Source organism: Lycium barbarum, chromosome 1 (genome assembly GCF_019175385.1).
Source record: "Lycium barbarum isolate Lr01 chromosome 1, ASM1917538v2, whole genome shotgun sequence".
In the NCBI taxonomy this organism is placed as follows: Eukaryota; Viridiplantae; Streptophyta; class Magnoliopsida; order Solanales; family Solanaceae; genus Lycium; species Lycium barbarum.
In genome coordinates this window covers 702,621-729,439 of record NC_083337.1, presented here as the reverse complement: position 1 = coordinate 729,439, position 26,819 = coordinate 702,621, and the positions used below count along the sequence as shown (strand labels likewise).

Below are 26,819 nucleotides of genomic sequence, written 5' to 3'. Positions count from 1 at the left end.
AGACATAAAGAAATCGCCTATTTGTTTGTCTCTGTTGAATTTTTATACAATAATTAATTATGAGATGATTGTTATATATGCATTACTTTACATTGAAAGGCCATTTTTGTCTTTAATAGTTTAATCTCGGCAATATTATTAACAAATTATTCTTATTTCACATTCTATCACACATAGAATAATAAGTATATTCTTGCATAAATTAATTCATATATTATTTGATATTGTACCGCCAACCAACATTGCATAATTATGCGGTACTCTTTTCTTATGCGACCAACCAAATAGCGTATTATCTTATGCGAAAATTTCTGCTTGGATTAATTACTCTCCGACCTATCAACCAAATGATCCCTTACGTTTTTTTTTTGTTTGAAATATATATATATCAAGTATCATGTCAACTAAAAATAATTACATATATAGTTAATAATAGGTGAATCGACAACCTAAAAAATAAGATAGGCAACACATATCAAAACATATATAATGGTAGTGTGTATAAGTAAAATTCCTTTCAAATTAAAGCCTATAAAAGCAGCAAACATCCTTACTAGTTCTTTGCCACAAAGCTCCTATTGCCCTCTTCCCCTTTTCAAAAGGAAGATCACACAAAGAAAGAAGAAAAGAAAAAAAAGAAATTAGGCATAACAAGATGATCAATGAAATGGAGTACCAAAACCTACAAAGCATAAAGAAGTTAACTATAGTATTACTACTTTCATTGTTCTCATTCCTCTTTTCATACACATATTTTTATTATAAGTACTTCTATTTCGTTGCATTTCCCTTCCAAATTCTAAACCATATTGCTGGGGATAAGAACTACATATTTCTCATTTGCAATGGTATCTTGCTACTCCTTACAAAGACTTCAGGCATGGTTAATATTCTTCTTTCCCCCTCGGATTTCGATCTTAATGAATTCTCGAAAACATATTCAGAAGTACTTTTGGAAAGTAGCAGTAGTGCTCTTTCTGAATGCAAAGAAGAAGAAGAAGAAATAACAAAGTTTGAAATATTAGATGATAATAAGCAATTGGAAGCATCAAAAGAAATAGTGGAAGTGGATGAAAATGGCATTTTTACAAATAATATTGAAGAAGAAAACGAAGAAGAAAAGGCAGAAGGAGGAAAAGAAGTAGTGGAAGAAAGTGATGATGAGCCATTGAACAAGTTGAGTATAGAGGAATTAAACAAGATATTTGAAGAATTTATTAAGAGGATGAAGCAAGAAATTAGGGTGGATGTTCATGAGCAACAATTGGTTCCAGTGAAGTGATCATTTTTTTTGGTTTTTCATTAAGTGCCCCGTAGCTTTTATGGGGCTTGCATAATTTAGATTCGCGTTGAAAAATCCTACTATGGGCAAGGGTGAATCAGGGGCGAAGATAGAATTGTCTAGATACCGGTAATTTGGTGGAACCTAATAGCTTTTGTTTAAATAGTATATATTTGTATTAGGAAATTCATTAAATATGCACACATATGATATTTAAAATATCCAGTTATTAGTACTCGATGTCGTCGTTTTAAAATTAAGAAGTTGATATCCTTGCTTTGCCTCAACAATGAGGGTGAAGTGTTTCATTTAAAAGGCAATTTCATTTCAATATTCAAATTCAAGACCTCCGATTAACGATAAGGGTACTTATAACTACTCCACCATAACATTTGGTGGTGATCAAGTTTTCACTTCATTATATATATTACTTAAAAAAAATGTATTTGACTTGTTTTCTTCATCATTTTAGTAGTGATTAGAATATCATTTGTATGTTTTGACTTGGTTGGTTCATTTTTTGTTGTTGGTTCCATATACGTCATTAAACATTTAGCTGAGAAATGTTTGAAATATAGATTGGGATATTGTAAGAAAACGCTATATAAAAAATTGGCCGAAAGATTGTTATTTACAATAATCATTAGTTTATGGAATAATCGTTGACATTTCTATTGTACCGTTTTTATAAAGAACCTTTTTATTAGAGTAAAATAGAAGAGTTAAAGTTTTTAGTTGATAATAAATGTAGGACCAGAGGAGTATATATCAAGATGCGAAGAGATAATTGGCCCGGAAAACATCGTTATAAAAAATGATAGCCAATATAAGAATGGAATCAACTTATATATAAGTACAAATATTATTTTATACTGTCAATATATACCTTAACTTGTTGTAAACAAATTTAGTTATATTTTTGTTTCTGATTTTATTTATTATTATTAATAATCATCTAAAATTATTTTTTAAGTGAACCAAAAGTCTTGGATTCTCATACATTGTAATGTTGTTATTATATAATATAAATTAAACTCGAATATATGGTGTTTTTTTTTTTTTTTTTTATAAGCCATCCACCTAGTCTTTCACTTCCCGTGGTGGTGGGGGGTTTGGCATGGACCCCTACCATGTTTATTTTCGGCAAAAGAGACGTTACATGTGGGAGGGGGACTTAAAGCCAATACCTCCATAACAAATGAAACTTGATACACTGAAAAGATAAATCCTAAGGACCAACTAAATGCAATGATCAAGAATGGAAATTCAGGGACTCTGTCTTTACACAAGAAGATGAACATGTCATCCTGAGTAATTCTTAGAATAAAAAGCCCGTCTTTGTGCAATATTGACAAACATCTTGATGACCAATAGCTAGCCAGGTCCATACGAGAAGGCTTTAAGCAAAAAATGGGCGTCATTATGGAAACTGGAATTGATTCCTCTTTACCCTGAATCTGAAATTTGGCATGTTGTCCTGGTCACTTTTCAGTAACGATTTCACCTGATTAGGCAAGACCAAAGCACTAGTGAAGAGGGCCTGTACATTGTTAGCAACAGCGTGATTTGCCAGAGCATCAGCTACAGTGTTAGCTTCCCTATAGCAATGCACGATGCTATAGTTTCCTTTGCACATTTCCTCCTTAATGTTGATAATGATATCCATCATTTGCCAAAGAGTGTTGGAGTTCCCATTGATCATATTAACCAATATCATTGAGTCAGACTCAATAATAACATTATCAATACGATTTACAGTGCACCATTGCAGACCCTTGAGAATAGCCATTCTTTCGGCATTATTGTTTGTACCAATTCCAAAGTGAAAAGAAAATGCCATTGACATGTCCCCATTATGATTTCTAAGTATACCACCACCTGCAGATATTCCAGGATTGCCTTTACTGCATCCATCTGTATTAAGCTTAAGAAACTTATCAGGAGGTTTCTTCCACTTGATCATAGTAGAAGTTATGAGGGGTCTGGCAGCCTCTACCTTAGTACATATAGTATGCCAGTTTCCTTTAAAATTAGCTCCTGGATACTGGCTATTGAGAATTAGGGAGGTCAACCAACAAGTTCTGTCAATGATCGTACGAGGTGAAGCTCTGGTTCCTTCATATCTGCTAGAGCATCTACTCTTCCAAATTTCCCAACATAGAATGGAGGGGAGGCACTGTAAAATAGTTTCTTGGATAGGATTTTTGGCCTTGGCAAGCCACCAGCTCAATAAAAGAGCCCTGAGATTGTTGTTATTAATGTTGATTCCACAAGCATTGTCGAAGTACCTCCAAATATTGATCATTTCACCCTTAACAAAAAGGTGCTCAACATCCTCCAAGTTTCCTGTTCTACTCGAATATATGGTGTGTATATATATATGTCTAACTCTATATATCCACTCATTTAGTGGACAGATGTTAATAACAAATTGATTTTAGAATATCTGATTTTCATGATGAGACATCAGAAACAACTAAAGACAATACAACTCAATGATTAGTTGCTCAATTAGGTTTATGATAATTGACTTGACATATAATTTGCTAGTATTTGTTAATTGGCTTCTTGCCTTCTTGGATTGTAGTTAGAAGAGGATTTCAAATTTGGACACAAGGAAAGTTGTCTATGGTATCCGCGGTGTTCGCGTCAGTTTGCGTATACGTCAATTAATTTCACGGGATAGTTATAACTTCTTACTAGCGCAAACACCGAATAACTTTGCTCACAAGACCTGGAGATATGGGAAGACATCATCCGTGCACCTCGGCTAATTTCAAGAGATATTTACTACCTCTCACCAACATAGATACAGAGTAACTCTGTCCACTTCGGCTTGGACAGATAGGAAAAAGTCACATACTGTTGTTGCCTCACACATTGAGATTTGAGCTCGAAGTCCCATGTTTTCAATCTATTTCATTGGTCACTAGGTCATCTTTTTGGGTGTTTTTTTAGACGAGTTTTAAGTTTTATGCATAGACAATTTTTAAAAAAAAAATATGATATTTTACACTTGTAGAGAGAAAATGTTAGGTTAGTATGACCAGTTACAATTTGGACAAAAGACTATGTTTGAGAAACTCCATCAATTCTTCTCTGTAGAAGATTCTGGAGTATAAGTTGCATTTCAGAAGTGCCATTATAAGTTGCATTCCAAAACTGCTATTTAAGCTACATTCATCTTCCAATATATATGTTACCTCAGTTAACTAGAGGCGGATCTAGAATTTTATCTATATTGATTCAACCTTTAAGGTTCTTAACTTTGAACCGTATATTTTTAAAATTATGAATTCATATCTACTATTTATTATAATTTTAGTAAATTTTTATACATAAATTTATGCTCAGTATCAAAAGTATTGGATTTAGATGACCTGTAACTTAAAGCCGCACTCACCCCTAGAGTTAACTTAGAACACATGCAAATCACATTTCACTAACAATTAAAATTACATATTGTGGGGTTTAGGAGGCGTGGTTGGTGGTGGGGGGGGGGTGGAGGGGGTCAATATAAAGTATCAAATTATTTAAAAAGTATGTTTAAGCAATTAGTATTTTAAACATACCCCAAAATAAGGGACCATTTTTGTTGTCGTTTTCTCGAAAGAATTCCAATTAAAACGTGGCCACTGGCCAGCTTGTTTTTATATAGAAAATATCCATTACCTCTTTTAATAAATTTATTTATTTGAAATGTTTACCAATAAATTTGAAATAAAGTTGAAAAATGAAACTTAGAAATTGAAGTTGTGTTTCCATATGAATACAATTTTTACGAATGTTGAGTTTTTGTGTGTGATTTGGAGTGAGAAATGTGAAAATAGTTATTTGAAATTTTCGTATTCCCAAAAACTATAGTACTCCCCGTCTCAATTTATGTGATACAGTTCAGATTTCGAGATTCAAACTTTTTTATTTTGACCGTAAATTTATATATACAATCTTTAAGTTTTTTGAAAAACAATTTACATTTTAGAAACTATATAAAAAATACTATTAGTCATAATAATTAACAATTTAAAATACTTAAAGGACATATGAACAATATCACAATCAAAATTTTTGTTGTTTGAATCTCGAAATCCGAACTGTATCACATAAATTGGGACACGAGAAGTAGTAATAATTTTATATCCAAACATGATTCCTTAAAAAAAAAAAAAAATATTATCAATGGCCAAACGGGCCCTACAAAGATACAAACAAAGTACACTGAACAACAAAAAGATTTTAGAGCCAATAATAACGCCATAATTTTTGCCAGTAAAACTGAAAGCAACAGTATGTGAAGATGACTCTAATCTTACAACAAAGTTGAAGCAAATATGCAGTAACTTATTGAAGAAGATTCAAATTATTCTTTCAACTTCCAAAAAAGAAGCAGAAGTTATTCAACCAGAATTAGTAACTTTTTTCTCCAGGTAACTTAGATTAATCACTTTTTTTTCCTATTGTTTTTCCTTATTTTTTGCTGAAATTATGCAGTGAGTTATACCTGAGTAACTTGTTTTTTATTTGTGAAAGTGGGTGGATCTACATTATGAGAACCTATGTTTCTTGGACCCGTAAAAAATGTTGTCGCACATGTGTTGGATCCTAAAAAAAAAAAAACATAACTTTTGGAGGATACAAACACACACCTGACAGTATTTTTGAAGAATTCGAGTAACATAAGTGAGAAATGCTCTTGGATAAACTATCTATATGTAACTTATTTCTTTCAATTTACCTATGACTTGGTGGATAGAGTGGAGGATGTAGGATAAAGATTAGCTTAGCCCTTGTATATGTGTTAAAACATTCACTAAATAAGTACATCTAATAGATTTTAAACCCAAAAATCAAATAAGCTGTGGTAGAATTTTGAATTTGAACCCAACAACAACAACAACATATCCAGTGTAATCTTACAAGTGGGGTCTGCGAAGTATAGAGTGTACGTAGACCTTATCTCTACCTTTGAATCCATAATGTTCAAATCCTAAATCCTCCTCTAGCAGAGTTGCCCGGTACAAATACTGGTGAAAGTTAGCGAGTGCCTAATGAAATAGTCGATATGCACATACATTTAACCAAACACCATTTTTACGAAATTTTCTTAAAAGATGTGTGTATAATATATAATTCTAGCCACTCTGAACCCATTTAGTACTCATAGATTGTAAACTTTTGAAGGTTGTATGCCTTTTATTGATATTAAACTCAATGGTAGCTTGTTCAGTTGCTTGGTGGATTCAATTTCTGCTCAAGGGTGTCCAATGTAGTAATGGTTCTTCTTTAATTCTAAATAGGAGGTAATTTGGTTCTTAAATGTTTTTTCCTATTTGAATTTAATTTAGTGGTTTAGTTCTATCTTTATTTGTTTCTTTCGATTACTCATCATGAAAGCCGGGGGCGGATTTACCATTTACCGTAAGGGTTCGGCAGAACCCACTAGCTTCGGTTCATTCTTAAAAAAAATCATTCTTATTTGTGCAAATTATTAGTTTAGAACCTAATAACTTTAAAGGACTAGAATCCAGAACCTATAAGCTTCAAATCCTGAATCCGCTTTTGATGATAGTCTCAATGGCGAATTTAGGGGGTAAAAATGGGTCACGTGAACACATGGTCACCCGACTAAACTCGGTATATTATGTGTATAATTCTTAAAATATATCTAATATTACCTTTTGGAACACATGCTACAAAAGGCTTGGTGGTGCACTTGGTTGAAAGCTAAGTTATTTACCTAGAGGTTCAAGGATCAATCCCACTTGAAGCATTTTTTTTTTCCTTCCTTTCTTTAGTAGTGAACTCATCTTTTAGAAATCCTAAATTCGCCTCTGGATAGTCATAGTCTGACCTGGAACTAGTTAGATAAAATCTGGAGTTCTTTGAGTATTAGAGCCCGTTTGGATTGACTTATAAGCTGTTTTCAGCTTTTTTGAGTGTTTGGCTGGCCAGCTTAAAGTTTTTGTGCTTAAAATAAGCTCAAAAAAATAATTGGGCCCATTTGACTTAATTTATCTAAAGCAACTTATAAGCTGAAAACAGCTTATAAGCCAAAAAAAATAAGTTAGACTACCCAACTTATTTTTTTATCTTATAAGTTACAAACAACTTATAGGCATAAGCCCATCTAAACAGGCTCTTAGTTAGACTTTATTGACTCTCTAGCAAGAAGAAGCATGTGACTGCATAACTAGATGTTGACTTCTCAGATTTGAGATTATGATCAATATTGACATCGAGTTGACCTGACTCTACCTCTATATCCTGGAATTAGTTGATAAGGATGTAATACGTAGGAAGATCCGAACAGATAAATTATGCTGGAAACTATTTGCAATCGGGAGCATCGATGATGATCTCGTACATAATATTATCATGCGCTTCATGATACCAATATAAGTTACATTATAGTTGTGTGGTCTCATGTACTGAAAACCGTAGGTTTTGCTGAAGTAGTATGCCTACAAGTTCATAGCATCTAGTATTCTGGTTTCTTCACACTTCTAAAAACTAAATTGTCTTTAATTGGCGAAGAAGGTGCAATTATAGTATATGAAGAATGTGAGAAGATTGTCTTATAATTATTATTTTACAATCTTGTTAGTTTTCCTTTGGCTTGAAATTTGAGCTTCTCTGCCAAAAAACCAACTCCTTTAGTGTATTAGTTGGGATTAGTTAACTTAGAGGGCTTCAACATTCTTATCCTTGATTTTCTCAGGGTTTGTAGAGGCACTTGATTCTGCTTGAAATGGCGGGCATCAACATAAAGCAGCCCTTATTAGATCAGCTGCCTAAAACCCTTCAAAATGTTGACCAAAGGAGAAGAAGACTTCGCCGGCATAAAAGTGCTCCTATGGCCGAATTTGTTCCTGGAGAAATGAATGACACAAAGGACGACCAATCCCTCCCACGTTATGAGACAATATTGGATAAACTCCATCCTAGTTTTAGGAAAGTCATTCTTTACTTGGTTATATATGTGACTATTGGTACCACGTGCTTTTACTTTGTTCGGGACCAAATCAGGGGAAAGAAAGTAAATGGGGTACTCGATTCTGTTTACTTTTGTGTTGTGACAATGACAACTGTTGGATACGGGGACCTCTTCCCTAACAGTGCAACTACTAAATTGCTTGCCTGTTTCTTTGTTTTCTCTGGGATGGCATTTGCTGGAATGGTTCTAAGCAAAGGAGCAGACTATTTGGTGGAGAAACAGGAAACTGTATTATTCAAAGCAATGCATATGCGTGATAAAGCCAGTCCGAGTGAAATTCTAGAGGAAATCGAAACCAACAGAGTAAGGTACAAGTGCATCGTAATAACGGCCTCTCTCGTGGTGCTAATAGTTGTTGGAACGGTTTTCCTTGTCAAGGTAGAAAAGTTAAGTACCATTGATGCGTTTTATTGTGTCTGTTCTACCATCACAACGCTAGGATATGGAGAAAAAAGCTTCTCAACTGAAGCAGGGCGTATTTTTGCTATATTCTGGATTTTGACCAGCACCGTATGTGCGGCTCAGTTCTTCCTTTATGTTGCTGAATTTAACACGCAAAGTAGGCAGAAGGAGCTGGTGAAATTGGTTCTTACAAGAAGGATGACAAATGTGGACTTGGAAGAAGCTGATCTTGATAATGATGGGGTTGTAGGGTAAGTTATACTTCAAAAATTGAAAGACCATTTCCAATAATTAACTTGTCGAATCTGTCAAACAAGTACTCCCTCTGTCCCAATTTATGTGAGATTTTTTCCTTTTTAGTCAGTCCCAGAAAGAATGACATCTTTCCATATTCAGTAACAATTTACTTCAAACTTCCCATTTGCCCTTAATGAAATGATTTATAGCCACATAAATTTCTATGGATTATTTGAGACCATGAGTTTTAAAAGTCTTTTTTTTTTCTCTTAACCCAATCAAACACCTTCAAATAAATTGGGACTCATAGAGTACTTACTTCTCTTTTATTCTACTCAGTTGTATTTCTAGTTTGAGTTATTCTAATTTTTCTTCACTTTTCATATGCAAAGGGCTGCTGAATTTGTGGTTTATAAACTTAAGGAGATGGGGAAGATCAACCAAGAAGACGTATCACTTTTGTTAGACGAGTTTGAAAGTCTTGATGACGATCAGTCTGGAACTTTGTCAACCACAGATTTGACACTTGCCCAATCATCTTAAAGGGGAAGGTGATCGCGATACTACCTTATATTCCATATTCCTATTTCCATGAGCTTCTGTGAGTTTTTCTGGGACCAGCATGTTTTTTACTACACTTGAAGAGTCTGTATTTGAATCCGGAACGCTATTTCCTTGTGTCATTGAGTGTGACCTTGTACAAGCATTGCAGTCATTTCTGCCTGATTAGCACACGAGTGATTTTCACTCTGTCTACTTCATAAAATGCACCATGTACATGCGGTGTTAATTAAAATAAAAGGCACAGTTATTGTGGCTTTGCTGGTGGAGTGATGGACTAGTGTTTCTTCTGAAAGTTTCTTACAGAAACCGCAAACGCTTTTTTCTGGTGGAACTTGTAAACCACTGAGCCATTTGATGTTCAATATACAAGTGATGTAGATATACCAATTTGAGATATGTTGTAGCATATTCCTTCATCTGCAGAAGTGAACATATATATGAACTACTCTGGATCAGATTTCTGAAATATATGTGTGCTTTGTGATATGACAGGTGGGACGTGATAAAATGGCGGATGCAGCTCTTCGGCTGAACCTTGTATTTTTTGTGCTGTGTATAAGTATATATGTGAAGATGAATCCAAATTTGTACTTAAAGGTCGGATCTATCAAATTTAAACTCTGTATCTGTCCCTTAAAATGTCAGGTGCAGTGTGATGGGCAATTGATACTGTTTGTATTGATGGTTGACACAAGCATAAATACTTCAACTATTGCATATATGGAGTATGAAAGATATGGGGATGAAATACGTTAAATGGCCATTGGTTAGTAATTTTTCTAAAACATCTTTGGAGTAAAATGCATAACGCTGGCAAAAAGTTGAATCTTTGAATTAAGTAAAAGAAAAATACTTTAGTCAAAATTAGTTATCATTAACGATGAAATGAGAAATTTAAAATTAATAGTGAAATAGACTTAAGAAAGGGAGGTCGTCAACATCTATATATTATTAAAAGCCAAGGAAAAAAGCACCACATTAAGCCCAGTGACATAAAAAGAAAAAGCCAAGTGGCGTTATTAAGACAAAACAAACTACTTTTCTAACTAATAAAATTTCTGAATTTTAAATTGATATCATCAGTGTGACAATAGGTGAAGAAAATGAGTTGCTACAGCAGTAGAACTTAAAATAGTTACTCAGCAGCAATTTATTATTCCTTATGGCTAGAAATTGACTTATACTTTGCAGTAATCTGCTGATCAAACGAATTGCTGAGAGCATCCTAACATGGTAAAATCAAAAGCATTGTTGTTGAAAAGCGGAGCACATGGATTTATCAATTGAGAGTAGAGGTAGTATAATATTTTACTTTCTTTTAGTGAGTCTCATAGACCTCCTTTAGGAGTTGGGACAAGTCCTTGAGAACATATGTATTTTGAATCAAAAGCCATAAATTAGTAAACTCTCTATTTCATATACAATATTAAATTTCAAACCCATATACATGTGATAAAGCTAAGCATTTAAAATCTTTACGTAAATATTTAGTATTAAACATGTCGCTTGCAAGTGTAGTACTGTTCATGTTCAATGGCAGCCATATTGAACATGTGGAGGCAATTGTCTTTGCAATCGAAGAGTTCCTCATATGATTGATGGTATTTTCCCCCAAAGATGGACTATTTAAATGGGCAACTACAAATAATTTGCAGTAGCTTAATTACACTGGTACTGTGAAGAAATGATTGAGATTCATCTTTTACTTTTGTTCATGCATTGATAGTTCATATTTGATTTTTTCAATACAATATTTCTATAGTTTATGAAATATTTTTATTTGGTTCTGCTGATTCATGAACTGATGAATGTATGAGAAAAATTGGAAATTTGTGGCCTCTTATGATCTGAAGATAAATGAAACATAATACTTTCGATTGACATACATTCTAAATTAACTATATTCATCACCTCCTATGCTAATAGTTTGTCTAGACGTTATCTATGTTCAAGTTGTTTAAGTCATATTTCACAGTTATATTCTAATTTCTCAGTCCACGAGTTGAAATATTTCTTTATGAAATAATAGTTCTAACCAGATGTAATATGCTCCCTCCGTACCAATGTGTTACTTTTCGCTTTTCGAGAGTTAATTTGACTAAATTTTGAAGCTAAATTAATTAGATTAACTTGATATTTAACATTAAAATTTATATATTTGAAAACTACATGAAAAGTACTATAAATTGCAACTTTTCTCATATTAATTTGATGAAAAAATACATCTTAAAATGACAGTCAAAGTTCATATAGTTTGAATCTCGAGAAGCGAAAAGTGTTACATAAATTGGGACAGAGGGAGTAATATTGAAAAAGGAAAAAACAAAGGTAGCAAAAAGATTATATTTTTTACGAAAAAAGCTCAAATACGTCATCGAACTATCGGAAATGACTCATTTATGCCGCTCATTAACAGTCTGGCTCATTCATGTCATCGCCGTTATCAAAATTGCTCATCCATGCTATTTTTCATTAACACTGGTTTTACAATTCTATATATGACACGTGACCTCCAATGAGAGGTCCACGTCATTTAATTAAACCAACACAAATTAAATCCTAAATTAAACTAGAGCCGACCCATTAATTTAGGATTTAATTTGTGTTGGTTTAGTTAAACGACGTGGACTGCTAATTGGAGCCTCATATCATATCTGGTATTGTAAAATTGACATTTTGAAAAGTGGCATAGATGAGACATTATGGTAATGACGATAACATAAATGAGCCAAACTATTGACAAGAGACATAAATGAGTCATTTCCGATAGTTCGACGACATATTTGATCCTTTTCTGTATTTTTTAATTTTGAATTTTCATGAAAGAAGCTTCCAGAAAGCCTATTTTCCTTCAGCTTCAAACAATTCAAGCTATATATATATATATATATATATATATATATATATTCTTATTTTCTGTTGTTAAAAATGAGGATAAAGTTGTCTTCGTTTTCCAAATAAAATGGTAATTCTGATATTTCAAAATCGTTGAATTTATCAAATAGTCTGTAGGGTTTGTTACTTGAAAGTTATAAAAGTAATAAATCAACCATAGTTCCTATTCTAGTTTTCCATTCACGTTTAAGAAATTAAGGAGACTAGCTAGATCTCTGCAATTCAAAAGATTAGAAGGTCGTTATACACTTTCCATTCAAAAGTTACTTTGTTTTCGTTCTTTTCTTAGAATTAGTATTACTATTCTTTGTGAGTTTTTATATTTATTTGCTGCAACATATTGTCATTCTGATTAGGCTTTTTACACATTTAAGTTGTATTTTATTCGCTTAAAATAACAGCTTTATTTTTTTTTTTCCTCTTTTCCCTTTTTCTAGAACTCTATAACAGCATTCAGTATTTACTAATCTCATATTCACTGTACCTTTCACAATGAGTGCAGTCTTTAACGAGAATTATGTTATCAAAACTTTCTATTCCTTTCAACTTCATCAAATTAAAAATAAAATAAAAAATGGGGTCAGACTACTAGCATCAAGAGTTGAAAGCGTCTTTGAAAATTGACAATAACTAGTTTTTCTTGCATTTTTTAAAGGTGCATAGAACCTGTGTTTTGAAGAACTCACCAAAGATGGAGAAATTAAGGCATGTTTGAATCAGAAAAACAAAGAGGAAGAGAAGTCTAGAAAAGCCAATAGTAGTAAGTAACAATGTTAAACATGTGATAGATACTTAGCATTCTTATAATTACTCTATTCATAACATCATGATTTCCCTCCTCGGCAGAGGAGCAATGTAGAATACATAATGAATCAAGCAACATTCAGTTTGGATTGTTAATATTGTACTCCAGGATTATTTGATTTTCCTGGGGATTATGGAACATACTAAAAGCGGGGATCTAGGAAAAAATGTAATTAAAGAAGTTTCTCTTCCAATTTTAAAGGTTTAATTTATTAACGTGTAGGCTGAGCTTTAAATTGAAGCATGAGAAGACCCTTGAAATTAGTTTTCTCATTCAATGGACATGTAATTATCTAATATGCATACAGGAAGCAAAAATGGGGAAGTGGGATACTGAAGACATGAAATAGATTTGGCCTAATGGATGGCTGACTACATAAAACTGGATGTTGAAAGGAGAATTGGAGGTATGACCATTTATTTTGTGGGATGAAATTGGAAGATTGCATTAAGTTTATGCACTCAGTGTCCATCTTATTGTTGATGGGCTTGGTCAAGGAAATTCTTCACTTATTGATCAAAATGTAGACAAAGCAAAAAGAATTAATATCAGGTACCATAAATTATTGTTTGTCTTCAACAATAATCAAGGTGTTTATATTTGCTTAGTAACATGGTCGATCCCATTCTATATCCGGATTTCTCTTTTAGTTGTTGACATTGTTGGGTGAAATTAATCAAGTGTTACTAGCATATCTATTAGTTTGATGTAAACACCCGGATGTGCAAGTTTTACCATCTTTAATTTCATAAGTTTATTTGTTATATATTGAATAGAAGGCAAAAATACAATTCATTTAATGTGCTCAAAAAATATTACCGCGCATCGCGCAGGTACGTATACTAATATTTAGAATGAGCATGGTAGGTTTACGTGCCCGCAACTACACCCTCTGTAGTATTTTATGACACGAAGTCTGGAATGAACAAAAGACCTTTGAACTTGTGTTCTAAAATGAGGAAAAGATATTTATGTAATTTTAAATATTTTATTAAGTAAAATATATTTTTAAATAAAAAAATGACATTATTTTTTAAACAAACAAAAAAAAAACTACTTCATATGTCCCATTTTATACGAGCGAATTTGACTGGATACGATGCTTAAAAAATAAAGGAAGACTTTTGAAACTTATGGTTTAAAACAAACCATATAAAGATGTGTGGTCAGAAATCATTTGATTAAGGGTAGAAAGACAAATTTGTATTTCAATTGTTACTCCCTCCGTCTCAATTTACGTGACACCGTTTGATTAGGCACGAAATTTAAAAAAGAAACGAAAGCTTTTGAAATTTGTTGTCCAAAATAAGTATTTGTGGTCCAAAACAAGTCCTAGATATTTGCATGACTCTAAATCATGTTAAATTATTTCTAAATATAGAAATTGAGCATTCTTTTTGAACTAGACTAGAAAAAAAAACGTACCACATAAATTGAGACAGAGGGAGTACTAAATATAGAAAAAATATCATTCTTTTTTGTCTGACTGAAAAGAAAAGAGTGTCATAAATTGTTTATAAATGTAAAAATGTGACATTCTTTTCGGAACAGACTAAAAAAATGTGTGCACATAAATTGAGACAAAGAAAATATTAAATATAGAAATGTGTCGCTCTTTTTTAAACGGACTAAAAAGGGAATTGTATATAGATTTTGGACAGAGGGAGTACATAAATAAGCACGGAAGGAGTAATAAAATCCGGAACTGGAAATAAAAATTGACACACTACTGTCGCTGTCTAAGAGAAAACAAACGAAATAAGAGATTCACTTCACTTGCACTCTCAGAAACTTAGCTCTCAAAGTTCCTGTAAGTACCTTAAATTCTTATTAATTACATGCAAATTTAGCTTAAAAAACTTACATTCTAGCTATTTGGGGTTAACTCCTTTAATGCACATAGCTATTCTAAGTTGACATTAATAGTAAATAATGTAGAGACTATGACAGGAGCTGACCTTAACTTGTTCTTGATTTGTGAACTAGGGTGGATCTAGATCTACATTACGAGAGATGCTTTTGAACAGAAGCGAATCTAGGATTTCTTGTCCGTGGTTGCAATCTAGAATTTCTAGTCCATGGTTGCACTAAAAATGTATTAAGTGGGAATTGATAAATAACTCAATCGTCAACCAAATTCTTCTTCTTGGAGCATGTGTGATATCAGTTAATATTATATCAATTTTAGAAAGTATGTACATAAAATATCTAGTTTTGTAGAGAGATTATGGATTCACGTGCACCATAATCTCCCGTATAAATTCGTCCCTGCTTTTGAATCGAACCATCTATATAATATTTGAATCTTTTTTTTTTTTTCAAGAATGATGTGTGTATAATAGATAATTCTAATCACTCTGAACCTATTAATCTAGATTATGAAATTGAAGGTTGTATGCCTTTTATTGACATTATACTCAACTGTAGCTTTCTTGTGGATTTGATTTCTACTTCAGTGGCGGATGCAGCACTTCGACTGCAGGTTTATCTAAACCTAGTTTTTGTTATGGGTAATATAAACATATATGTGAAAAAACTCACTAAAATTTCTAACAAATATTAAATCAGAACCCATAACTTTAGAAGTACACTAAGAACTTTAAAGGTCAAACTCATCAAGTTAAAATCCTTGATTCACCTATGTTCTTACACTGAAGTAATTTGGTTCTTATACACCTTACTGTTTCCTGTTGGAAGGGTCGTACTTCAATTTTATGTTGTTCTTAACTTTACTGTTGTTGTCTCCATACCATTTCCGCTATCATGAAAGCCTGATCTGAAACTAGCTAGATGAGGAAAATCCGAAGTTCTTTTAGTATTAGTTAGAGACTTTGTTGACTCACTAGTCTCTAACAAGAAGAAGCACGTGACTGCCTAGCAAGCAGTTAACTCTTTAGATTGGAGATTATGATCAATATTGGCATCGACTGGACCGTATTATACCTCTATATCCTAGAATTAGAAGATAAGGAGGAATGCAACCTGCCTAGTTTTTAATGTAATGCATAGGAAGATGATGCTGGAAACTATTTGCTAGCCCAGAGCATGGATGATGATCTCGTACATAATATTATCATAGGCTTCATGATGCCAACATAGATTGCATTATAGTTGTGTGGTATTATGTACTGAAAACCGTAGCCTTTCCAGAAATAGTATGCCTCAAGCCCCTTACAGTTTTATGCATATATTTCAAATCCATTCAGTATTCCAGTCCCTTCACATTTTAAAAACTAATTTGTCTTAAAATTGGCGATGAAGGTGCAATTTTAGTGTTTGAAGAATGTGAGAAGATTGTCTTATTATTACTCCGTCCGTTCACTTTTACTTGTCCACTTTAGCATATCAAGAGAAAAACAATCTTTTTTTCCCCCTGTTTTACCCTTAACATTAACTACTCATTCCCAAATCTTTTCCCAAGTCCATTGAGACTATACAGCGATTAATGATGGATATTATGGTAAAGTATGCATTTCATTTATTATTTCTTAAAAGGGGTGTAAAGTCCATTGTGGACAAGTAAAAATGAACGGAGAGGGCATTATTTTACAATCTTGTTAGTTTTCTTTTGGCTTAAAATTTGAGCTTCTCTTCCACAGAAAAGAAAAAAAACAAAAACAAAAACAAAAACAGATGCATTAGTGTATTCGTTCGGATAAGTGAACTTAGAGGTCTTCGACATTCTTATCCTTGATTTCTCTCAGGGTCTGTAGAGGCACTTGATTCTGTTTGGAATGGCGGGTGGCAACAGAATGCAGCCCGTGCTGCCTAAAACCCTTAAAAATGTTGATCCAAGGAGAAGAAGACTTCGCCGACATAAGAGTGCTCCTATGGCGGAATTTGTTCCTGGAGAAATGAATGACACAAAGGACAACCAATCACTCCCACGTTACGAATCAATATTGGATAAACTCCATCCGAGTTTTAGGAGAGTCATTCTTTACTTGGTTATATATGTGACTATTGGTACCACGTGCTTTTACTTTGTTCAGAACCAGATCAAGGGAAAGAAAGTAAATGGGGTACTTGATTCTGTTTACTTTTGTGTTGTGACAATGACCACTGTCGGATACGGAGACCTCGTGCCTGACAGTGCAACTGCTAAACTGCTTGCTTCTTTCTTTGTTTTCTCCGGAATGGCATTTGGCGGAATGGTTCTTAACAAAGGAGCAGACTATTTAGTGGAGAAACAGGAAAAACTATTAATTAAAGCAATGCATATGCGTGATAAAGCTGGTCCGAGTGAAATTGTGGAGGAAATCAAAACAAACAAAGTAAGGGACAAGTGCATCCTCATAACGGCCTCTCTCATGGTGCTAATAGTTGTTGGAACGGTGTTCCTTGCCAAGGTAGAAAAGTTAAGTACTATTGAGGCATTTTATTGTGTCTGTTCTACCATCACAACGCTAGGATATGGAGACAAAAGCTTCTCAACTAAAGTGGGGCGTGTTTTTGCTATATTCTGGATTTTGACTGGAACCATATGTGTGGCTCTGTTCTTTCTTTATGCTGCTGAATTTAACACAGAAAGGAGACAGAAGGATCTGGTGAAATGGGTTCTTACAAGAAGGATGACAAATGTGGACTTGGAAGAAGCTGATCTTGATAATGATGGGGTTGTAGGGTAAGTTATACTACAAAAATTCGAAGCCTGTTACCAACAATTAACTCGCCGAATCTGTTAAACATGTACTCCCTCTGTCCCAATTTATGTGACACTTATTCCTTTTTAGTAAGTTAAAAAAGAATGACATCTTTCCATATTTACTGACAATTTAACTTCAAACTTCCCATGTTGCTTTTAATGAAATGATTTATAGCCACATAAATGTCTATGACTTATTTGAGACCACGAGTTTTAAAAGTCTTTTTTTTTTCCTCTTAAACTCTATGCTCAATCAAACATCTTCACATAAATTGGGAGAGAGGGAGTATAAAACTTCAAAGCGCATTACCAATAATTAGCTTGTGGAATCTGGCAAACAGTACTTATTTCTCTTTTATTCAACTCCGGTAGTATTTCTAGTTCAAGTTATTCTAATTTCTCTTCACTTTTCATATGCAAAGGGCTGCTGAATTTGTGGTTTATAAACTTAAGGAGATGGGGAAGATCAACCAAGACGACATATCACTTTTGTTGGATGAGTTTGAAAGTCTTGATATCGATCAATCTGGAACTTTGTCAACCGCAGATTTGACACTTGCCCAATCATCTTGAATTGGAATACGATTTCAGTACTGCCTAAAATTCCATGTTCAGCTACGGTGTTACCCTGTTTCCACGAGCTTTTGTGAGTCTTTCTTGGACCAGTATGTTCTTTACCACACCTGCAGAGCCGCATTGAGTCTGGAACGCTATTTCCTCGTATCTTGAGTGTTTTTGTACAAGTAATTAGTCATTTCCATCCTAATTTAGCACCCGAGCGATTATCACACTATCCAGTTCATAGAATGCACTATATACATGCAGCGTAAAAGTACAGTTATTGTGGCTTTGCTGGTGGGCTACTTAACTTGGTAATTGTAATCTGATTTGAGCTTCTCCTAAATGTTTACAAAAACCGTGAAGTGCCTTTTTTTGGTGGAACTTGTAAGCCGCTGAGCCATTTGATGTTTCAATATACGAGTGATGTAGATTTACGGATTTGAGGTGTGCAATAGCATTCCTTCATCTGCAGAGAGGAACTTATATACATGAACTACTCTGGATTAGATTTCTGAAATATATGTGGTTTTGTGATATGACAGGTGCGACGTGATAAATGCCGGATGCAACCAAACACAGTATTTTTTATGCAGAGTGTATATATATGTGTGTGTCTCAAGTTTAAATTCTAGATTTGTCTCTTAGAACGTCACATGCAGTGTGATGAGCAACTGATACAATTGGTATTGGTGGTTTGACACAAGGATAAATACTTCATGCATTGCAAATTTGGAGTGAAAGATATTGGGATGAAATAAGCTAAATGACCATTGGTTAATTTTTCTAAAACATCTTCGGATTGATGAGGAAAATGGAAGAAAGTGAAGTGCAAAATATATATTAGTCGAAATTAATTCTTTCTGAGGAGGGGTGCAAGATTGTGATAAATAAAAATGAAAGGATGGTGTATTGCTATAACCTTAAAAGTATGGCACTAATGATAAAAAGAGAAATTTAAAGTTAATTGTGTAACAGTGTAAAAAGGAGGTCGTCAACTTATTTTGAATGAGAATGGAATGTTTACGTGTCTGAAACTACACCCTCGGTATTAGTCTATGTGACTAAATTTGACCGAACACAAAGTTTACAAATAAACGAAACTTGTATTCTAAATCAAGAAAATAAACATTTGTGTGATTTTAAATATTTTATTAAATATAAAATAAAAGAATTAAAATAACTTATTTTTAAATAAAAAGTACGACATTGTTTTGGAACAAACTTAAAAAGAAATATGTTAGCATAAATAGTACGGAAGGAGTAGGAGTTCTTTTGGCTAAGAGCCTGTTTGGGCTTATGCCTATAACATGCAAACAACTTATAAGCTAAAAAAAATAAGTTTGGTAGTCTAACTTATTTTTTTTTTGGCTATATAAGCTGTTTTCAGCTTATAAGCTGCTTTAGATAAGCTAAGTCAAATGGGCTCAATTATTTTTTTGAGCTTATTTTAAGCACAAAATGATTTTAAGCTGGCCAGCCAAACACTAAAAAAAAACTAAAAACAGCTTATAAGCAACTTATAAGTCAATCCAAACGAGCTCTAAGTCTAGAAGATTATGGGGCATAAGTTGCATTTCAAAAATGTGGTTTATAAGCTAGCATTTCAGAAGTGCTATTTAAGCTAAATTCATCTTTCAAACTATCGTTACCTCTTTTAACTAGAGACAAATTCAACATTTTATTCATATTGATTCCTAAGGTTCTTAACATTGAACTATATTATATTTTTAAAAGTTATGAGTTTATATTTATTATTCCTAGTTATTATAATTTTAATAAATTTTTACACGTAAATTTATGTTTCACATAAAAAAATATTGAATTTACATGACCTGTAACTTAAAGCTGCATTCACCCCTACAGTTAATAACTTAGAACACATGCCAAACACATTTCATTAATAATTCAAATTACATATTTGGGGTTGGGGGAAGTCAATATAAAGTATCAAAGTATTTAAATAGTACTATATTTAAGCAATTATTTCAAACCTATCCCACCCCAATATAAGGAACCATATTCCAATTAAAACGTGGCCACTTGCCGACTTGTTTCTCTATAGAAAATTTCCATTACCTCTTTGATAAGTTTATTTACTCCCTCCCTCCCATATTATTTGGACACATTATTATTAAAAATATATATCTCAAATTATTTATTAATTTACAAAATCAAAACAGAATTAATTAAATTTTTCTCATTTTATCCTTAACATTAATTATTTTTTTAAGTAAACAATATTGGTTAGAATGTTATTAATTGAAGAGAGATAAGAATAATGTAGTAAAAATACTCTTCTTATTTATAATTTCTTAATAAAAGTATAAAATAAAAAGTGACCAAGTAAATAGGGACGGAGAAAGTATTTATTTGAAATGTTTTTTACCTGTAAATTTGGAGGATATATTCTGCACTGAACAAAATAGCACTCCAACCGTTCAATTTATATGATATAGTTTAATTAAGTACGGAATTTAAGAAATAAAGAAATTTTTTTAAATTTTATAATTTAAAATAAACTAAAATATTTATATTGTTACGGATCATTTTGTTAAGCTAAAAGGTAAAGTTTAAAATTAATTTATTATCAAATAAAAAAATATATTAATTTTTCTTTGTCAACAAAGCTGAAAGCAACAGCAAATGACTGTGTAATATTCTTACAACAAAAAGTTGAAGAACAGATACGCATGGAATCAAATATACAGTAACTTATTGAAGAAGATTCAAGTTTATTCTTTCAATTAGTAACTTTTTTCTGCAGGTAATTCATATTATTCACTTTTTTTTGTTTTGATCTATAATCTGGAGCATATGTTATTTTGAGTGTTGACTTTACATTACTCTTTTTTTCTTTTTCTTTTATTGTTTTTCCTTTTTTTTTTTTGTGATTTTTTTGCTGAGTTACTTGTTTTAGATTTGTGAAAGTGGGTGGATCCTGAAAAAATTGCATACCTTTTGGAGGATGACAGTTATCCAGGATTTTCACTTAGAGGGTTCGAAAAATAAAAATGTAGTGTCTGGAATTTGAACTTGGAAACTCAAGGTGAAGTTTGAATTCCTAAACCACTGAGCCAACCTCTAGTATTGTGTACATAAAAAAGTAATAGAAAATTCCCTTCATTCATTCCATAATAAGTGACTTTTTAGATTTTTAATTTTGTTTAAAAATAATTGGTGCTTTAGGATTTCAAGAAGAAATTGATCTTCTTCTTCCAAAATGACCTTTATTTACATAATCAAGAATCATTAAACTTTTTTTTTCTAGACATTTAATTAGGGGTAAGTTAGTAAAAACATTCCTAATTTTCTAGGAGTGAGCACTTTCTTAAGAGTTTGCATAAGCCTAAAATATCACTTATTATGAAATGGATGGAATGGAGGGAATACCTTATATGTACAGTGTAATTTTTTGTCGAGGGGATTCGGGTGAATACCCTCTTGCCCCCTTAGATCCAGCCCTGTCCACAATATTTTTGAAGAGTCCAAGCAATATAGATGAGAAATGCTTATGGATTAAACCATCTATATACTCCCTCTGTTTCAATTTGTTTGAACCTATTTCCTTTTTAGTCCGTGCCAAAATGAATGACCTCTTTCCTAATTTGGAAATAAATTCACTTTATGGATGATTTACAGTCACACAAATTTTCAAGGCTTATTTTGAACCACAAGTTTCAAAAGTCTTTCCTCTATCTTAAATGTCGTGCCCAGTCAAATGGGTTCTTATAAATTGAAACGGAGGGAGTAGTATTTAATTTCTTCCAATCTGCCTAAGACTTGGTAAGCAGAGTAAATCAAGGGCGGACGTAGGATAGAAATTAGCTCAGAACTTGTATATGTGGTAAAACATTCAGTAAATAAGTACATGTAATAGATTGCGAACCTAGTAAATCAAATGGGCTGTGGTAGAATTTTGAACTCGAATCCATAAAGCTTAAATTCAGAATCCGACTATGACAGAGTTACCCAGTACCTATGCTGGTATGAGTTAGCAAGTACCCGGTGGAATAGTCGATGTGCGCATAAGTTTGGCCAAACCCCATTTTTATCAAAGAAAATAATTGATTTTGTTTAAAGGGTGTGTGTAAAATATATAATTCTAGCCACTCTAAATCTATTTAGTAGTACTCGTAGATTGTAAAATTTTGAAGGTAGCTTGCTCAGTTGCTTGGTGGATTCAATTTCCATTCAAGGGTGTCCAATATAGTAATGGCTCTTCTTTAATTCTAAATAGGAGGTAATTTGGTTCTTACTTGTTACTTTTTCCTATTTGAATTCAATTTAGGGGTTTAGTTCTATATTTATTTGTTTCTTTCGATTACTCATCATGAAAGCCGGGGGCGGATTTACCGTTTACCATAAGGGTTCGGCAGAACGCACTAGCTTTGGCTCATTCTTAGAAAAAATCATTCTTATTTGTGCAAATTATTAGTTTAGAACCTAATAACTTCAAAGGACTAGAATTTAGAACCTATAAGCTTCAAATCCTGGATCCGCTTTTGATGATAGTCTAACCTGGAACTAGCTAGGGAAAATCTGGAGTTCTTTGAGTATTAGTTAGACTTTTAGCAAGAAGAAGCATGTGACTGCATAACTAGCTGTTGACTTTTCAGATTTAAGATTATGATCAATATTGACATCGAGTTGACCGGACTCTACCTCTATATCCTAGAATTAGTTGATAAGGATGTAATATGTAGGAAGATCCGAACTGCTAAATTATGCCGGAAACTATTTGCTATTCGGAGCATCGATGATGATCTCGTACAAAATATTATCATAGGCTTCATGATACTAACATAAGTTACATTATAGTTGTGTGGTATCATGTACTGAAACCGTAAGTTTTGCTGAAGTAGTATGCCTACAAATTCATAACAGTTTTATGCATGTATATCAGGTCCATCTAGTAGTCTAGTTTCTTCACACTTCTAAAAACTAAATTGTCTTTAATTAGCTAAGAAGGTGCAATTATAGTGTATGAAGAATGTGAGAAGATTATCTTATAATTATTATTTTACAATCTTGTTAGTTTTCTTTTGGCTGGAAATTTGAGCCTCTGCCAAAAAACCAACTCCGTTAGTGTATTAGTTGGGATTAGTGAACTTAGAGGGCTTTAACATTCTTATCCTTGATTTTCTCAGGGTTTGTAGAGGCACTTGATTCTGCTTGAAATGGCAGGCAGCAACATAAAGCAGCCCTTATTAGATCGGCTGCCTAAAACCCTTCAAAATGTTGATCCAAGGAGAAGAAGACTTCGCCGACATAAAAGTGCTCCTATGGCCGAATATGTTCCTGGAGAAATGAATGACACAAAGGACGACCAATCCCTCCCACGTTATGAGACAATATTGGATAAACTCCATCCTAGTTTTAGGAAAGTCATTCTTTACTTGGTTATATATGTGACTGTTGGTACCTTGTGCTTTTACTTTGTTCAGGACCAAATCGGGGGAAAGAAAGTAAATGGGGTACTCGATTCTATTTACTTCTGTGTTGTGACAATGACCACTGTTGGATACGGAGACCTCGTGCCTGACAGCGCAACTACTAAACTGCTTGCTTCTTTCTTTGTTTTCTCTGGGATGGCATTTGTTGGAATGGTTCTAAGCAAAGGAGCAGACTATTTAGTGGAGAAACAGGAAACATTATTAATCAAAGCAATGCATATGCGTGATAAAGCCGGTCCGAGTGAAATTCTAGAGGAATTCGAAACCAACAAAGTAAGGTACAAGTGCATTGTTATAACGGCCTCTCTTGTGGTGCTAATGGTTGTTGGAACGGTGTTTCTTGCGAAGGTAGAAAAGTTAAGTACCATTGATGCGTTTTATTGTGTCTGTTCTACCATCACAACGCTAGGATATGGAGACAAAAGCTTCTCAACTGAAGCGGGGCGTATTTTTGCTATATTCTGGATCTTGACCAGCACCGTATGTGTGGCTCAGTTCTTCCTTTATGTTGCTGAATTTTACTCGGAAAGGAGACAGAGGGAGCTGGTGAAATGGGTTCTTACAAGAAGGATGACAAATGTGGACTTGGAAGAAGCTGATCTTGATAATGATGGGGTTGTAGGGTAAGTTATACTACAAAATTCAAAGCCCATTACCAATAATTAACTCGTCGAATCTGTCAAACAAGTACTCCCTCTGTCCCAATTTATGTGATACTTTTTCCATTTTTGTCAGTCCCAAAAAGAATTGACATCTGTCCATATTTACTTATTTAGTAACTATTTAACTTCAAACTTCCCATTTTGTCCTTAATGAAATGATTTATAGCCACATCAATTTCTATGACTTATTTGAGACCATAAGTTTTAAAAGTATTCCTTTTTCTCTTAAACTCCGTGCCTAGTCAAACACCTTCACATAAATTGGGATGGAGAGAGTACTTATTTCTCCTCAGTTGTATTTCTAGTTCGAGTTATTCTAATTTTTCTTCACTTTTCATATGCAAAGGGCTGCTGAATTTGTGGTTTATAAACTTAAGGAGATGGGGAAGATCAACCAAGAAGACGTATCACTTTTGTTAGACGAGTTTGAAAGTCTTGATGTCGATCAGTCTGGTACTTTGTCAAACACAGATTTGATACTTGCCCAATCATCTTGAAGGGGAAGGTGATCGCGATACTACCTTATATTCCATGAGCTTCTGTGAGTTTTTCTGGGGCCAGCATGTTCTTTACTACACTTGAAGAGTCTGCATTTGAGTCCGGAACGCTATTTCCTTGTGTCATTGAGTGTGATCGCTATTGCAGTCATTTCTGCCTAATTTAGCACACGAGTCATTTTCACTCTGTCCACTTCATAAAATGCAGCATGCACATGCAGTGGTAATAAAAGTAAAAAGTATAGTTATTGTGGTTTTGCTGGTGGAGTGGTGGACTAGGGTTTCTCTTGAAATTTTGTTACAGAAACTGCGAGCGCCTTTTTTTGGTGGAACTTGTAAACCACTGAGCCATTTGATGTTCAATATACAAGTGATGTTGATTTACCAATTTGAGATATGTTGTAGCATATTCCCTCATCTGTAGAAAGGAACATATTATATGAACTACTCTGGATCAGATTTCTGAAATATATGTGTGGCTTTGTGATATGAGTTATGACTGGTGCGATGGTGGATGCAGCTCTTTAGATGAGCCCATTATTTTTTATGCGGATTATAAATATGTATATGAAGATCAATCAAAATTTGTACTTAAAGGTCGGATCTATCAATTTTAAATTCTGGATCTGTCTCTTAGAACGTCACATGCAGTGTGATGGGCCACTAATACAGTTTGTATTGGTGGTTGATAAATACTTCAAGCATTGCATTTGTGGAGTATGAAAGATATTGGGATGAAATAAGTTAATGGCCATTGATTAGTAATTTTTCTAAAACATCTTTGGAGTGAAGAGGAAAATGGAAGAGAGTGAAGTGCTTATAATAGATTGGAGCACATAAGTCAAATCTTTGGATTAAGCAAAAGAAAAATATATAACCCCACCAACCCCCCCCCCCCCCCCCCTGTCTCACTTATACGATGATCATTTTATACGAGGGTGTTTGACTAAACACGAAGTTTAAGAAATAAAGGAAGACTTTCAAAAATTATGGTCTCAAACAAACCATCGGAATATGTGTGGTTAGAAATCATCTCATTAAAGGTAAAATGGTAAATTTAAAGTTAAATTGTTATTCCCTCTGTACCAATTTATGTGGCACCATTTGATTAGGCAAGAAGTTTAAGAAAGAAAGAAGACTTTTTGAAATTTTGTGATTCAAAACAAGCCTTAAATAAATGTCTGGGTATAAATCATCTCATTAAGTTAAATTGTTTCTAAATATAAAAAATAGTAACATTTCTCCTCAGTTGTATTTCTAGTTCGAGTTATTCTAATTTCTCTCCACTTTTCTTTTCATATGCAAAGGACTGCTGAATTTGTGGTTTATAAACTTAAGGAGATGGGGAAGATCAACCAAGAGGACATATCACTTTTGTTAGACAAGTTTGAACGTCTTGATGTGACCAATCTGGAACTTTGTCAACCACAGATTTGACACTTGCCCAATCATCTTGAACTGAAATGCTGTACTATCCAAAATTACTACACTTGCAGAGTCGGATTTGAGTATGGAACGCTATTTCCTCGTGTCTTTGAGTGTTTTTGTGCAAGTATTGCAGCCATTTCCGTCCTAATTAAGCACCCGAGCGATTTTCACTCTATCCACTTCATAGAATGCGTCATGTACATGCAGTGGCGGAGTCAGGATTTTCGCCGAGAGGGTTCAAAATATAAAAATGTAAACATATGAAGAAGCCTAAGGTGGTTCAACATCTACTATATATACATAAAAAGTAATTTTAACCTTGTAAAAATAGTGTTTTTTTCCTCCGAGAGGGTTCGGATGAACACCCTCGACTCTATGTGGCTCCGCCGCTGTG

General features: G+C 33.5%; 4 protein-coding genes across 6 annotated transcripts; all 4 read left to right on the top strand.

Moving 5' to 3' along the window:
- Window positions 1-518: 518 nt before the first annotated feature.
- Window positions 519-1,533, top strand: LOC132626623 (uncharacterized). Its single transcript, XM_060341876.1, has one exon. The coding sequence runs from the start codon at window positions 656-658 to the stop codon at window positions 1,280-1,282; it is 627 nt and encodes a 208-aa protein (XP_060197859.1). The 5' UTR covers window positions 519-655; the 3' UTR covers window positions 1,283-1,533.
- A 3,998-nt stretch (window positions 1,534-5,531) lies between these two features.
- Window positions 5,532-10,142, top strand: LOC132627954 (two-pore potassium channel 1-like). 2 transcript variants are annotated; one of them, XR_009578017.1, is made up of 4 exons: window positions 5,532-5,709; window positions 8,001-8,929; window positions 9,308-9,516; window positions 9,972-10,142. XR_009578017.1 is itself a non-coding variant. In XM_060343598.1 (4 exons), the coding sequence occupies exons 2-3, from the start codon at window positions 8,031-8,033 to the stop codon at window positions 9,456-9,458; spliced, it is 1,050 nt and encodes a 349-aa protein (XP_060199581.1). In that variant the 5' UTR covers window positions 5,533-5,709; window positions 8,001-8,030; the 3' UTR covers window positions 9,459-9,466; window positions 9,972-10,142. The 2 variants fall into 2 exon arrangements, 1 of the variants encoding a protein (XP_060199581.1); XM_060343598.1 differs by having other exon boundaries at window positions 5,533-5,709; window positions 9,308-9,466.
- Window positions 10,143-14,851: 4,709 nt separating this feature from the next.
- Window positions 14,852-18,823, top strand: LOC132621962 (two-pore potassium channel 1-like). Of its 2 annotated transcripts, none has more exons than XM_060340943.1 (3): window positions 14,852-14,989; window positions 16,884-17,803; window positions 18,247-18,823. In XM_060340943.1, exons 2-3 carry the CDS (start codon window positions 16,914-16,916, stop codon window positions 18,395-18,397), a joined length of 1,041 nt encoding a protein of 346 aa, XP_060196926.1. In that variant the 5' UTR covers window positions 14,852-14,989; window positions 16,884-16,913; the 3' UTR covers window positions 18,398-18,823. The 2 variants fall into 2 exon arrangements, with proteins under 2 accessions (XP_060196926.1, XP_060195339.1); XM_060339356.1 differs by lacking the exon at window positions 14,852-14,989 and adding an exon at window positions 15,431-15,661.
- A 2,167-nt stretch (window positions 18,824-20,990) lies between these two features.
- On the top strand, window positions 20,991-25,493 carry LOC132627950 (two-pore potassium channel 1-like). The gene is made up of 3 exons (XM_060343586.1): window positions 20,991-21,149; window positions 23,533-24,461; window positions 24,847-25,493. The coding sequence occupies exons 2-3, from the start codon at window positions 23,563-23,565 to the stop codon at window positions 24,995-24,997; spliced, it is 1,050 nt and encodes a 349-aa protein (XP_060199569.1). The 5' UTR covers window positions 20,991-21,149; window positions 23,533-23,562; the 3' UTR covers window positions 24,998-25,493.
- Window positions 25,494-26,819: the final 1,326 nt, after the last annotated feature.